This window comes from Penicillium robsamsonii (genome assembly GCF_028829455.1).
Source record: "Penicillium robsamsonii strain IBT 29466 chromosome Unknown utg000002l_segment0_segment0, whole genome shotgun sequence".
NCBI classification, from domain to species: domain Eukaryota; kingdom Fungi; phylum Ascomycota; class Eurotiomycetes; order Eurotiales; family Aspergillaceae; genus Penicillium; species Penicillium robsamsonii.
Genome location: NW_026643220.1, coordinates 3,013,985 through 3,028,131, shown reverse-complemented (window position 1 = coordinate 3,028,131; position 14,147 = coordinate 3,013,985). Strand labels below are relative to the sequence as shown.

The 14,147-nt window shown below is 48.2% G+C and overlaps 5 protein-coding genes across 5 annotated transcripts; 2 read left to right on the top strand and 3 right to left on the bottom strand.

Moving 5' to 3' along the window:
* Positions 1 to 1,707: 1,707 nt before the first annotated feature.
* N7447_004398 (uncharacterized protein) lies at positions 1,708 to 2,127 on the top strand (the record flags this gene model as incomplete). The annotated part of the gene is made up of 2 exons (XM_057228673.1): positions 1,708 to 1,912; positions 1,943 to 2,127. The coding sequence occupies 2 exons, from the start codon at positions 1,708 to 1,710 to the stop codon at positions 2,125 to 2,127; spliced, it is 390 nt and encodes a 129-aa protein (XP_057088014.1).
* Positions 2,128 to 5,535: 3,408 nt separating this feature from the next.
* N7447_004397 (uncharacterized protein) lies at positions 5,536 to 6,700 on the bottom strand (the record flags this gene model as incomplete). The annotated part of the gene is made up of 2 exons (XM_057228672.1): positions 5,536 to 6,205; positions 6,267 to 6,700. 2 exons carry the CDS (start codon positions 6,698 to 6,700, stop codon positions 5,536 to 5,538), a joined length of 1,104 nt encoding a protein of 367 aa, XP_057088013.1.
* A 1,545-nt stretch (positions 6,701 to 8,245) lies between these two features.
* On the top strand, positions 8,246 to 9,542 carry N7447_004396 (uncharacterized protein; the record flags this gene model as incomplete). The annotated part of the gene is made up of 3 exons (XM_057228671.1): positions 8,246 to 8,477; positions 8,541 to 8,782; positions 8,838 to 9,542. 3 exons carry the CDS (start codon positions 8,246 to 8,248, stop codon positions 9,540 to 9,542), a joined length of 1,179 nt encoding a protein of 392 aa, XP_057088012.1.
* Positions 9,543 to 11,574: 2,032 nt separating this feature from the next.
* N7447_004395 (uncharacterized protein) lies at positions 11,575 to 12,324 on the bottom strand (the record flags this gene model as incomplete). The annotated part of the gene is made up of 1 exon (XM_057228670.1): positions 11,575 to 12,324. One exon carries the CDS (start codon positions 12,322 to 12,324, stop codon positions 11,575 to 11,577), a length of 750 nt encoding a protein of 249 aa, XP_057088011.1.
* A 91-nt stretch (positions 12,325 to 12,415) lies between these two features.
* On the bottom strand, positions 12,416 to 13,579 carry N7447_004394 (uncharacterized protein; the record flags this gene model as incomplete). The annotated part of the gene is made up of 1 exon (XM_057228669.1): positions 12,416 to 13,579. One exon carries the CDS (start codon positions 13,577 to 13,579, stop codon positions 12,416 to 12,418), a length of 1,164 nt encoding a protein of 387 aa, XP_057088010.1.
* Between the last annotated feature and the right edge of the window lie 568 nt (positions 13,580 to 14,147).

Here is a 14,147-nt window from a genome sequence, read left to right as displayed (position 1 = left end):
AGTTGCGGGTCGTTCAGTTATATCTTCTTCAATATCAATACGTCTCCGGCGCTCTGCCAACATTCTGCTTGTTGCTGACACATGGCCTCTCTTTTCAACTTTCTGCGGCACTTCATCGTCGCCCCTAGAATGAAACACAATATCAATTGTAAGTGTTTTGCCCATGCGGACTAAATTGCTCCATTTACGTAACTGCTTTTCTACCGACTTCCAGTCAATGGTAGCGGCACAAAATAGTTCCAGATTTTGCTGAGACCGGTCACCTACCTTAATAGTAACAGCTGTGCCTTCAGATCGCACTCGCTGGCCATTTTTCTTTTTCATTTGCAGCATTTCTTCAACAGCAGGCTTCAAAGCCTTGGTCCAGTAATTCTGAGGAGCGATAACCAACCCTTTTTCTGTCACGCTACCTACCTTCTTACGGTTGAGCATAAGCTTCCACGCAATCGTATAGCGGATATATCCTAGAGATGGCTCGTCATAGTCGATGTCTTCATCCCATTCAGCAAGCGGGAGAAAGCTAAGCTAGTCTGATTGAACCGGATCGGTGACACAAACTAGGGCAGGGCTAGAAGAGAATACGGATGGCGTACGACTAAAGTGACCAGGAGTGGGGGCATATTGTGAATCTTCGTCCCATATGCGCCCTGTTCGGAGTTAATAAGCATCGTCGCTACAAACGCTATTGGCCATTGTTGAAGGAGGGGAGGGAAGCCTAAGCAGATTGAACCGGAAGCGATTAGCAAAAATCTCTGGCGTTCAATAAGATCCGAAAGGATGGCATGATGATGGACAGTGGCGGGGGTTACAAATAAGCTTACTGTCGATTGAGCCTTACACAGCAACCTGGTCCCGGATATACAGGTAGAAGGGCCCCAGGTGCTTCGCAGTAATGAAACTGAAGATACTCCGTACAAAGAGAGACTGTTGGCAAATTGCCTATACAATGACTGGAAGATCGGGTAAATGACTGTATATTTCATACTTGTATTTTAGGATTGTGGTATAGATTACCTGGTTAGCTACAAAACGAATTAATTACATGCTACCCATATCTGGCATGGCGGATCACATGATTAGGGTTTGAAACAGCTTCTCTATATATTCGACATGGAAGGCGAAAGCGGTCGCTACTATAATCCACGTCACTATCACGTTGAGATATGAGTTCTCGTATCCCGTGGACCGTAGATTTTATTTACCCTGACCTCTCGCAAAAAGCGATATGTAGACCACCACAAAACTATATTCCTTTTCGGTATGTACATGTATAGTGCAAGTCTTATTAAAAAGTAATCAGAGCCTCGCCAAGGCCTGCTATGGCCTAGTGGTTGTTTATGTTGTTGGGTTGCCTCTTGTAGCATGAGACTTCGAAAAAATCGTTGTGATGCATCCGCGAAAATTAACACGGCCTCGACCCAAAATAAGGATTAATACGATATACATATAACCTCATGCACCTCTACCTATGACTCATATTTCAGTGAAGATAGTCCCAATGGGGCACAGTTGTGGCGAAAGCAATTCCTTAAGATGTGTTCCGTGGCTAGGAAAGTTTTATTTAGTATGTGACTTGCTCCGAGGTCTCCGGGGACCTAAGAACATGGCTAGCTTAGTAGAGGTACGAGGCTACATCCATTTTAAATAGCAAATGTGCCAGTTCTCTGAATAATATAATTTTCTACCCTTTATTCAATAATTCCCATGATGCAGAGTCTTCATAAAGTGATTTGTAAACGACGCATGCAAACATGCTCCCTCTTCAACTTCCAACTTCGACGCAATGTGGCCTTCTCTCGAAGCAAAGTGCTGTTTTGGAAAAATGAGCTGGCGAATCATGCAACACCGAGGAAAACCCCTAAGAAATCACCCCAAGCTGATATGAGCAGAAACGAAGCATATCACAAGGAAGGTGAATGTGACTCCCTGTAATGTACCCTAGAACCGCCCATTGCCAAGTCGACTTCTGCACCACCCGAAACGAAAGAAGGAGACCATAAACATAACAGTCTTAAAATTTACCGCGAAGGCCCTAATACCGAAAGTGGCGAATTGGGTCCTAAATCCAAATCCGAGGAAGTCAAACGCCATAACAAATTTGTTGCTGATCATCATGAAACGCTCTAAATTTGTCTGACTGATGTCGATTTTCTTAGACTGAAATCGGCTAGCACCCAACCAATTCCGCATTCTGAGTCAGAATTGTCAAGTTGTATCCTAATTGAATGTTTTGCTTCCGAAGCTCCGGTTGGAATATGGACAAGGTTCGTGCGAAGTGTTGTTTTGGCTGATCTCTTCGCGGCGACAAAGTCAACAATGATGCGTCTAGCCTTGACAACGTAAAGAACATCGTCGACAGTCTTATTTTGACGTGCAATGCAGAAACTTATTGTTTCTGCTGCTTCTGTAATGCCCGCCCCAGGTACTCCACTACTTCCTTGTTCTGTGCAGCTTTAAGTATAGCAGAAAGACGATTTCGGACTTCATGACTGGCCATATCAATAAAACGTTCCTGTCGCTGCTTGCGCTCTTGCGCTTCTTGTGCAATTTCCACTTGCAGTAGCTAGGTTGTCTTCTCGTGGGTGATATCTGCTATAGTGCATATAAAGCCGCCATTGGTTAGATTGAGCTGGTGCATATCATCGTCATCCAACGGAGACAACATCAGAATACGCCACAAAGGGATTCGGCTGCGAGTGCGGAACTTGGTGCGAATGGCATGCTTAGAGCATGAGGTCTCAAAAAGCAGTGGCTATCCGGTGAAATCATTTAGATAGATTGATTGTAAATTACAAAGATCTGGTCCCCTTTTCGTCCGCTTAGTCGGAGGAATGACGGTATCGGGCCGCCTCCAAGGCGGAGAAAGGATAAGAGCGAACCTCCCATGGTAGCAGGTCATCTACTGACCCATGCAGCATTTCAATAATTGACACAAAATTGCCATTCACCGCACAGATGACGTGTTCCGGCCGCTTTTGCCTGGAGAAAAAGGCGCTGGAGTATAGCGAAATGTGCGGGGCGGATGTCTGCTGGGCATACGCATTCGACACTCGGGGAAAGTTTTCATTTTTTCCGCAGACGCCTCCGGGTTCTGGTCGTTCCTGAGTTCTCAATTAGTAAGTGTAGGTGGGAATGGGAGATTCCAACTTTTCTGACTCTCTCAGGGCTCTTACTATCCAAGGCCAGTTGAAAGGAATGAAAAGAGCCTCTAGACGCAAATCTTTAATGAACCACTTTTGTCTTCTTCATGTACTTGTTGTACTGACTCTTGTGAGCTGTTTTTGAAGGTCGGGCGAGGGTGGGATAAATTAGCTAGCAGCGATATAGAAAGCCGCAATGGCAATACAGTTCGTGGAGGCAGCTTGGTTCTCCGCTCTATATTTTGAGGACTTGAGTCGCAAGATATGAAAGCTGGACTTGAATTGACCTGATCATATTCGCTGAAGTAGATGGGGTTCCCACCCTCGATGATTCACAGTTTTCCCCTCATGAAGTCCTCTATGTGTCGTCCACAGTCCCGGCGAAACATTATATATGGTCTTACTGATTTCAATATCCAACCCAAGCTCTTCACTTAAGGTTTGAAGCTCCTAGGCATGATATTTGCCCCATTCGCTCCCTTTGCCTGTACAGAAACTCCGGGGCATAGTTGTATCAAGCAGAGGCGTTGTGGACTGCGCAAATTGGAGAAAGTCCCGGATAGTTTCGGTGACTACATCATCGTCCAACTCGTAATCTCCTGAATAGATCAGTCAATCCCGAATAATTAGTTTCTGAATCGTTGGCGGCAAAACCTGAGACATGAGAGGTGCATTGTCACTAGTCCAGCTGATGGAATTTCTGCGGATTTAAGGAGCTGAAACTGCTTCAGAATCCCTATACATTGTTTAAAACTTTCCCCTGAGTTCCCGTTATCGCGGTCGTGAGAACCCCACATACCGGGGTAGTATAGTGGACAAAGCTCCATGCCAACTGAAAGATGTTCAACTGTCCCCTTCACGCTCATCAGTCCGCACATCAGGCTCTTTGAGAGGTGGTCGGGCGGAAGCTTCACTCCAGCCGAGCTCCCTGTCCTACCACGGGTATACAAGGCCCAGATGAAGGCTCTTCGGCGAGGACAGGTGGAACAGAAGATCACTGGCTTCACATCCTTCAATAGGAGGTTCAGCCAGCACAAGCATCTCAAGTCGTGCTAGGTACTTCAGTTTGCTCGATCCAATAGGCTTGAACAATTCTTCTTTAACACCTTCCAAACTTTGTTTTGGAGCCATATCTCTAAAGATTTCAGAGTAGGCAGATAGAACCAGCCTGCAAATTGCTCCGAATCACACGGCGGAAATGCATCGATAAATCGCGCTCCAAGTTCATGGAACCCTCTGGATTGAGGAACATTCATCCCGTACTCGACAATAGACAGCTCGGTAAATCGAGATAATGAGTTTTCAGGCACGGAGAGAAGAGCATGTCGTATCATTAATCCGGGGAACCCAGAACTGCCACACGAAAGTGTAATCTGGCTGCCGGGACTGTAAATTGTGAAGCGAGGAAAGGAGAACCTCCACGAATGCGTATGGATCGCCGTTTTCTAAAGCATAGGTCCAATTGGCTAGTGAGGGGAACTGCGCCTTAGTGATGATATATTTTGCGACGTTGACTTCATTCTGGAATACAGACGACTGCTGGTTCCAGTCTCCATCGATCTACGGCGGATTCCACTTCCATGTCTGCATTTCTGCCGGATACTCCAATCTGAAGGGGATCATGTTCACATGGTGGATTTGAGATGCTAGATCTGGACGCTCATGAATGACTCTAAATAAAGTCAGGCCCCGCTTGAGAGGTGGTTTGATCCAGTCGATATTGACATGACGATATAATGAGCTTTCTGAGGAGGTCTCGTGATGTGGCCACTACAGATGCGGTGTCGGATAGAGAGATTTGATCCAGAATTTGCACCCAACAATCTTGGGGCAGATCTTGCAGTGTGCTGGAGTGGATGAGTGCATAACTCTCTTGGGTGAAGGGATATACTCACTTCCATGTTGATGATTATCCTAGCACAAGTATTGGTCTGCCAAGGCGCTGCGAAAGTCTTGTGACCCCCTAATTACCGCCCCGCCCTTGCCTTCCTAAATAGACTCGCTATTGCGTACGCTCGCATATATACCACGCGCCTTTCTCTACATTACACGATACCTCTATATAATGGCGTACCGAGATTATTCAAACAACCCAGTACTCAGGCGAATCCTGCAACAGAAGTGCTTTTCCATAATCATATCCTTCGAATCTTCTCATACTCAGGCAAAGCCCATTGGACCATCCATTCACATTCGAGAAGCTGCTTCGCAGTAGAGCAATTCTCAGGCCTGAATTTAATTATCCTTTCTCTTCGGTCATGTCCTTTTGTTGTCTTTTTGGATGCCGCTTGGAATGCATTTTTGTCCTTTCATTTTAGAAGCATGAATACAAGAGGCGACAAACTGCCGCATGCATGCGACGAGAAGCACCATGCTCAATAATATACAGCTTTCATCACACAACTTCTTGTTTTATCCTCTTACTCCGCCTCGTGCCAAGATCACCAGAATCATCCTTTGGTTTCTTTAATATCGGACTATTCGCCGGGTCCAAAACTTTCACAGTCTTTAAACCAGCTTCGGGATCTTGAGTGGCATAGTAAGCCGAGACAGCGATGTTGCGCAGCACATAAGCAACCCTCTCAATATCGATAAAAGAGACAGGTCCATCCTCAGACCTTTCTCCCACGCCATCGTTCAGCCGTGCCCGCAGCCCCTGTGAAGCATTCCACAAATCTCGATACTCATTCATATTGTACTTGACAATCAACTCCCCATTGGGCTTCTTATGTTTAGAAGGCTTCTGCACCTTAGCATCCTGGCCCTCTGGAAAATCCGTCAAACATAGCCAAAGGTACACATCGTCACTGTAAAAAGGAACCTGTTTCTTAGCATCGCTAAAGACCGTGGCGATAGATAGAATCAAAGATGCAGTAGCCGGGCCAACGCCACGGATAGGCGCAGTAAGAGCATCCAAACTAGCTTTGGGGAATGCATCGTTCGGCGCAACCATAGGGTCTGCATCTGGGAGGGTGGCGAAAGCTGTAAATGTAGACTTGGTGATCGTGGCGACTTGGTTGCTTTTCACCATTCCCATGAGCATTGGACGGGAGACTCCATGTTTCCTAGAAGTAAGTCAGAACAAGCCTGAACCTACACGCGTGAGAATGGCAAATTGCTACTCACGTCTTCCATTCCATGATATCAATTAACTCCTCCTTGAGTAAATGCGCTCCCTCCGGCACATTTTCTTTCTGGCCACCCTCATTCGCCCGCTCCGCGATGATCTTTGGCAGAGTTTCATACCGCCAGCGGTCGAGCTGGAGGAACTTATCCGTCTCTTCGAGAATGTGCTTCTCTTGTGACGGATCGACCTCTGCCTTCGTCTCCGCCTTGCGCTTTGATCCCCTCCCTACCTTCGACTGCAGTTTTAGCATAAGCTTGCCGCGGTGCACTCGCTCTACCGTCGAAGGGTAGTGGGATAACAGGTTGCGGAAGGTCTCAAGGGTGATAAGGCGCGGATGGAATGAAGCATGTTTGTTGTCATCCCCATCATTCAGGTTGTCTTGGCTCTTGTCGGGCTGGACAGGTAGTATCCTTGTTTTTGTTTCCTTGGCCATAGCGGAGCATTACTAAGGCAAGGCAATCTGGGAGACGTTGGAGGATGTTGGAGCTTATGGAGATCCCGAGATTCATATAAGCTGTTATCGCTATCTGATAAGCTTTGTATTGTACGGCCGCCCGTCCACGGGTGTTACGGACTGTATTTTACTTGGTATGTGTAAGTTTATGTAATTACATACACAACCTCCAGGGCTCGCTCGGTCTTCCCAAAAGATAATAACAGGCATTCGTTCCTGGATGGAGGACAAAAAAAACATACAACAGTGAGGATTCGCTGGTGGTCACCCACCCAACTACTAACTCACCGGCGTGTGGCTTAAGTACGGCTGAGCGGACGGGAAGCCCTGTTTTCCACACCCTATGGTCGTATGTACGAGATTTTACGTGAATAGGAATCAATTAGGTGTTTGCGATTATGCTAGCGTGGGACTATATGGGACCAGGTTATGGAACCAAAACTTTTTAGTCCCATGGGAGTTGTCAAGGTCTACACTAGATATCCTTAAATATCTATAGGATATTGGGTGGCATACTATTTCCACAAAATTGAGGATTGCGGAGAGGATATATGGATATCCATAGACATTGAGGATGTTGCTGCAGCCTAAGGCTTATATATAGGGTTATGTTAGAACGACCTAGAATAGGAAGAAATAGTCAAGGCCATTTCCGCAATTCTCTTTCTTATAGTATCATATCGAGGGACTAATTTAGCCGACGTACTGAGTCGTTTGTTACAGGCCACTCGGTTTAGTAGCTCGAAACTATGTTTCCGAGCCTTTCAAATATCCCTTCACTCTACAAACGCTTAATAAGCAGTTCCGATATATGGCCTAAGGCTAGACATTGTTTTATTTTATAAAACCTAGCCCACTTCTCTCAGGCTCAAAAGTGCTCGTGCGGTAAGATATACTTCAAGTCTTCTTATACGCCGCATGGGATCTACTGATTGAAAGATATGATTTTGGAACAGGATTCTTCTGTTCTGGGCTTTAAATGCAGATCATCACAGTGTGTGTAAGTAAGTATGAGAGCCCAGGAGATCCAAATTACATTATAGGGAGAAACGTACTCAAGTTAATAGTGAGCAAGATTATCGCGAAAGGCTATGGAAGCCGGCTTGGAACAACAAGACAGAAGAGTGTGCACGATCTAAAAACGTCGCTAGCGATTCCTGGAATGCCTGACTTAGACTACCTCTTCTTTTAAAATCAATGGACCGAAGGGACCAATTTCTGGTTCCTTGAACAAAAGCCATATCTCAAGTGCTTGATGAGACGGACTCTTCTTCTTGTATACTTTGGGTAAATGGAGGCGCTGCGACTGGAAAATCAGTCCTCGCCTCATTTGTTATTAAACATCTCTTGATCCAAGTCAAGTGGAAAGAACGACTGTGTTCTTTCCCATCCAAGGATACACCCCGATGCCCAAACGGGCAGTAGCTTTCAACCTTAGAAGTTCTCCTCAACTCTCTCTCTCTCTTCCTTTTTCCTTTCTCCATCCTTAAAGTACTCAATCATCGTTTTTCGTAATCACATAATATGACCGACGATACTGAAACCATTTTTTCCGAATTTTCGGATCCCAACCGACGATCGTTGATTGATCGTATCTGTGTCGCTCTCGGCAACCACAGGATCCCACGCGTGAAGGCGCTGGGTCTATGGTTCGCTGACATCAAGGCCCTGGAGGTCCTTGTAGGCCACGAGCGGAACCCACACATGCTTCGACACCTCCTGGTTGATTTCTCTCAATACAATCTTCCGAGAATTTGTGCGTATTCACGAGACCTGCCCCGCCCTTGTATCATTGAACTAATATCTTTTATTCAATCAGGGGCCAGTGATGGACAAGCACCTCGCCCTGGCCAACCCAGGGTACTGGAAACCAGACCCGATGTGGGCGCACGCGGCGAGAGGAGTGCCGCTGCTGACATCTCGAGCCGACGCCCTGAACGTGGTGATCGTGGTAGATCTGACTCTCCGGCACAAGCCAGTACCGCTGTTCGTTTGCGGTCAGAGTCCAGAATCCCGGTACCCCAGGGCAGGGGTCGGCGAAAGAAGACAGCTGGTGACCCCGTGAGTTTGTCAGGAGTATTCATTATAGAACACTGCTGACCTCTTTGATTTCTAGACCGAGGAAAGCATTAGGGTGACAGTGACAGATCGTGAGGGGGCTAGATGTGTTCTGACCTGCCGTGGAGAACCATCGCTTGAGGTAGCCCGTATTATACCCAATAGGATCAATGGAACCACGCGGGACGAGCATGATGAAAACAGCGTCTGGAACTTTCTTCGCACCTTCTGGTCCGAAGAAAAGGTCGATGCATGGGAGCAAGCCCTGATGCCAGGTGGTTTGCTAGTGAGCACTGAGCGGGTATGCAACCTGATCACGCTGGATCTCACAGCTCACGATCAATGGGACCGCGGACTCATTGCATTCCGGCCAATTTCGGCCAACGAAGAAGAAACTGAAATGCGAATCGCATTTCATTGGCTTCCTTTCCGAAGCGCCACCATCGCTAGGAATGACCGAATGCCACCTGCCGCAGTCCGAGACATGGATCTAGGAACTCCACCGTCCACGAGCCCCGGGAGATTTAATTACTTTTTCGATATGGAGACTTGGGAAGTAATTAGCTCAGGGCATGTCTTCACGGTGAGAACTAACGACAAGGAGAAACAACCATTGCCTTCGATAGAACTTTTGGAGCTGAGATGGCACCTCTCCCGCATTGCTGCGATGCAGGGAGGAGCAGATGAGGATGATGACAGTGGTGACGATTCTGACGGTGGGTCCTTTTCAGTCCCATCAGGGTCGCGATCACCCGTCAAATGAGAGCGTATGCTTTGCGAGAACGTGCCTCCTCAATCTTCCACTCGGTCAGTCTCACCCAAAAAGTTGCAAACTTTGCCTTTTAGGGGAAGTCTCAGTTCCTTAATCGAAGAAGGCCATTTGTGATTGTCTTTGCCTTTCCCTTGAAGGAGTGGAGAGCTTTGGCTTTGTCTTGTTCCTGAAGGGGTGATGAGATGGTCTGATCCTGAAAGGGTGGTGGGCTTCGGCTTGTCTTGTCCATCATGGAGTCACTTGTTGTTAGTGTATTCTCGATAGGGTGGCGAGGTTCGGCTTTGTCTTCTCCTTGACGGAGCAACCTAGATTCCTGTCGGTTTGCCTCTTATTCCTGAAAGAGTAGCGGAATTCGGTCTTGTCTTGTTCTTGACGGGGTCGTTTGCTGTGGGTCAAAAAATAGTATGTAAACAAGCTAATCGAATATCATTTTATAACGTCAAGCATAAAGCCAACTTGGAGCAAATCGTCTTCCCCGCATGCATTAAGAGCCCGACTTTCCCTTTCTTCTCTCTTTTTTCTTCTCTGCTTTTGTTCTTATTACCCTCCCCAGATAACCATGTCTTCCAGTCTGTCATTACTCGCACACCTTCGCCCGCGCGTGCTGGCGCGAACTCGACCGGGCGCAATTCGCAGTTTCACCATCTCTCGGCGTCTCCGTCCAGATGCGTCTTCGGTAGCCTCTGTGACGATCCAAGTATGTGATGATCCAAGTATTCTGCCGTTGCTGACCGTGTTGGTTCTTTCCTGTTTAGGTGGACGTCCTAAGCAAGTGGGTTGTTGTTTGCATGGTTTGCACTATCGAGGGCAGGGACCCATAAATCCTGTCATTCCACCAATGTTTTCCTTTCCTTTCTTTCTCTCCTCTGTACTTAGTATTCTAGTTAAAATGCACTCTTTTACTTAAGGAAGGAACTGGCTGGTAACATAGTACTAAGTACCCTTCTCATCCCAGAAGCAGTACGGCTATATAGATCATCATTTGGTGACACCGATTTCCGGAAATATTGTAAGAAGTAAAGTGAGAGACCTCACAGTCACTAGGTCCTTTGGCGACATGATTCGTCGCTCATATACTGTGTACAATGGCATCAGGGTGCAAACCTTCTTTACCGTAAGATTATATTCGATTCTTGCAGGAATATCGCTATCGTAATACATAATTCACCCTTCTATCATTCAGTTCCGCATAATTCGCTGTACTATGAACTATCTCTCTAAAACTTAGTTATCTCGTATGCAGAGCTTAGATACCACACTTGCTAGATAATAAAATAGCAGAAAGAGTTCTGGAAGAGACAGGATGCATTAATACCCTCCAGAGATTCCGATATAACCTTCATCTGTGTAAATCTAGTTGCAGATCTGTATGGTATACTCCGTACTTCGTACTTCTTCGTACTTCCATACTAGATGCCTCGCACGGGATTACGTGATAGTTCAGAGCATTACAAGCACTTGGTATCAAAGTACATCGTTGTAGCTGACACAAGATCTATTGAAGTCTACCAACGTATTCAAAACCATAATCTATGCCAAACCAGTCGCATTTTGTTTTAAACTCATCGCTATGTACAAATTCACGGCCGTCAAGTCTTGATTAAAAGCAGATATCAGATACAGGGGAGACGCATGCATCACAAGAATAAGAATGGGGGGTAGGGGAGACAGAAGAAATTCGTCAGATCATACAATCCATGCATCACGGGCTATCGTCAAGATGGCCGGTTTTCCAGTGAATTGTTGTTCGACATGACGGATGGGGTTGGGGATAAGTCGAAATAATGGCGAATAGGAGACAAATAGGAGGCGGAGGGAGACGCAATGTCTACCGTTGAAGGGAAAACAAGGGAAGAGAGGAGATGAGAGGTGTCGGAACGGTAATGGTACTGGGTGAACAGTAGCCGTACAGATCGGATCGAGGCGCGTTTAATATTAGGGTGTTGTACCCTAGGGGCGTTTTTAGTAATTTTTCTCGTATGACGAATGGTGAAACGATTAGTGATATCGCGAATTCGCGATTTCACCTCTTAGAGGGATTGGGTTTGCGCTCGGCAGCACGCTTGGCCTTCGCGGCATTTTCCGCGGAAGTAGAATGGAGATAGCCGACGTGCTGATCGCCATTGTCACTGAACGGGACTATGGACGATAACTTGTTGGAGCGACCGCGCATCAAAGGCTGAGACAGAGGTGGGCCGGATTGCGGCGCAGGACTTGCGAGGGAAGGTCCCGGCTTGGCTTCGGCGGCAGCTGACGGGGCAGTGGCGCGCTCGTCGTCCTCAACCTGAATGTGGCGGAACTCCTGCTCCTGCTCATCTGCTTCGGATGGTGGGGGGCTGTCGGAGTCAGAGGCTGCCTCGTAGTCATCTTCATCATCACTGACCAAGCTGGGAGCTTGGTTGGATTCGATGGCGTGAGGGCTGAGGTTTTGATGATCCAGGCTGTCCGATTCCCGGGACTGCAGTGATTGAGACTGTCCAGCGAGCGAAATGTCCAAAAAGGACTGAGGGCGCGATGGGGTCGCTTGCTCGGTGGGTGGGGTGTGTGCGCGGTCGAGGGCCTTTCGGCTCTCCGACTCGCCAGCGGTTTGACCAACAGGCATGCGCATCGGCTGGCGACCGGCGCGAGCACCAAGTGAGGCATGGCTGGCTCCCGCCGACGGGCGAGCGTCATCTGTTTCCGAGTCATCGTCGAAAAGACCAGCAAGATCGACCGGCTTTCGGGATTCCTCTACCAACTTGTCCATGTCTAGACCAGCACCACGTGATTTCATGAGAGCGGACAGATGAGGAGTGGCAGGAGAAGCCAAAAACTGGGGGTTCGGAGGCTGTCGGATGGGCTCGGAGCGTCGTCGGGAGGTCGGTTCAGCAGTCGAGGGAGGAGTGGCAACGGAGACGGCAGTCGGTTTCCGGGGGGGTGATCAAGTCCTTAGAGGTATGAAGAGACTTCCAAGGGGTTGTAGCAACGTGGGTAGAGCGGATCAAAGGATGCACGTAGCCTGGGGTTGTTGGATTGGCAGTGGGCTCAGCAGAGCCACCGACCACAATCCCGGCGTCGTCCACCTGAACAGACTGACCACAGGCCATGGCAGCCGCGTCGTGACTGGCAAAGTTGCGGTTGTGTGCGATGCGACAGTGGTTAATAAATCCCTGGGTGCTGGAGAAGTTATCGCGCCGGCAGTCCAGACAGACCAGCTTGACCAGGACACCATCCGACTTGCGCCGGATGAGCATCGGCCCAGACTTCTCCTTGACCACGGGGTAACCAGCCGACAGTGCAGTGTGCTTCGCGCCCGTTGAGCCACGCTGGGGACGAGACTTACCCGCCAGCATGCCCATCTCACCAGGATTCCCGCGTGTCGACCGACCTTCAACCAGCGAATTTGCCAGCGTTCCAGAGTCGACGTCACCTCCGTCAAAGCGAGGATCGGGAAGCAACCACCGTGCGTAGTGACGGGCGTACGGGCCTTCCGTGACTCCCCACGGCGCAGGCGACATCGGCGCCGGACCATTTCCAGGTGCCAACACTGACGCGCCCGTTCCCGAGCTCACATCCGGCGAGACACCCGCAACACGGGATCCAGGATACGGGATTTCGCCACAGCGTCGCAACTGTTCCAGAGCGACTTGACACTTGGCGATTTCTTGGTCAATGAGACGAAGTTCGTTGTGCTTGAGCAAAACCTCCAAGCTCAGCTGGGCGGTGATGGTTTCCCGAAGTCGAGTCACACTAGGTCCGGCGACGACGGCGTCCTGCGCCGTCGGACGCGCGGATGCGACCGGTGGGTTTGACGAGACAGTTGGAGTAGAAGGGGGCAGGACCGATTCAGTTGCGATCACGGGAGTTGGGCGCGTAGCAATCGAATCCGGGCAGACTTTCGTCGGGACGGGCGCATCGGTCGCGTGGGAGTCGGAACGTTTGCGTTTGAGTGGCAGCAGAGTATTGATATCTGTGCAATTTGGGGCCAGCATTTTGACCTCTTCCACCTTATTCCCTATAGTAGAGGGCCAGGGAAGCAAGCTGAACATGCCATGTGAGTGCATAGAGATGGTTTTGGATTAGGTGGCAGGTGGTCCATGCGTTATTACGGAAAAGGAATGGACGTCGACTGCGCGACCGGTTGATTACGGAAGGCGTAAAAATTTATTAAGAGGAGAATACAAGAAAAGTTGAATAGGGGGAGGAAAAGAGAATAGGGGAAAGAATGGGAAAAAGAGAAAGGGGAAAGGGAAAGGGGAATAGAAGAAAGAGAGAATAATGGGGAACTGGGAAAAAAGGGAGTGGAGTTATGATGTGATACTTGTTCTTCAAGTACAAATTATATGGGCAGATCATGTACCCTCTTTGGATCAGTCTCAAATATCTGCGACACGTCATTATTTATTTATTTATACATTCCATAGTATTCCTGCCTATTATCTTAACATAATTCTATTAACCATTCACCTTTCACCTTTCACCTATTCACTATTTACCTGTTCACTAATTCACCTATACACCGATACCCAACATACCCAAAGAAATCCAACATGCCAAGACTATGGGCTGGGCCTTGTGTTTCTGCCTAAGCCAGTTGTATCTACGATCTGGCAGTTC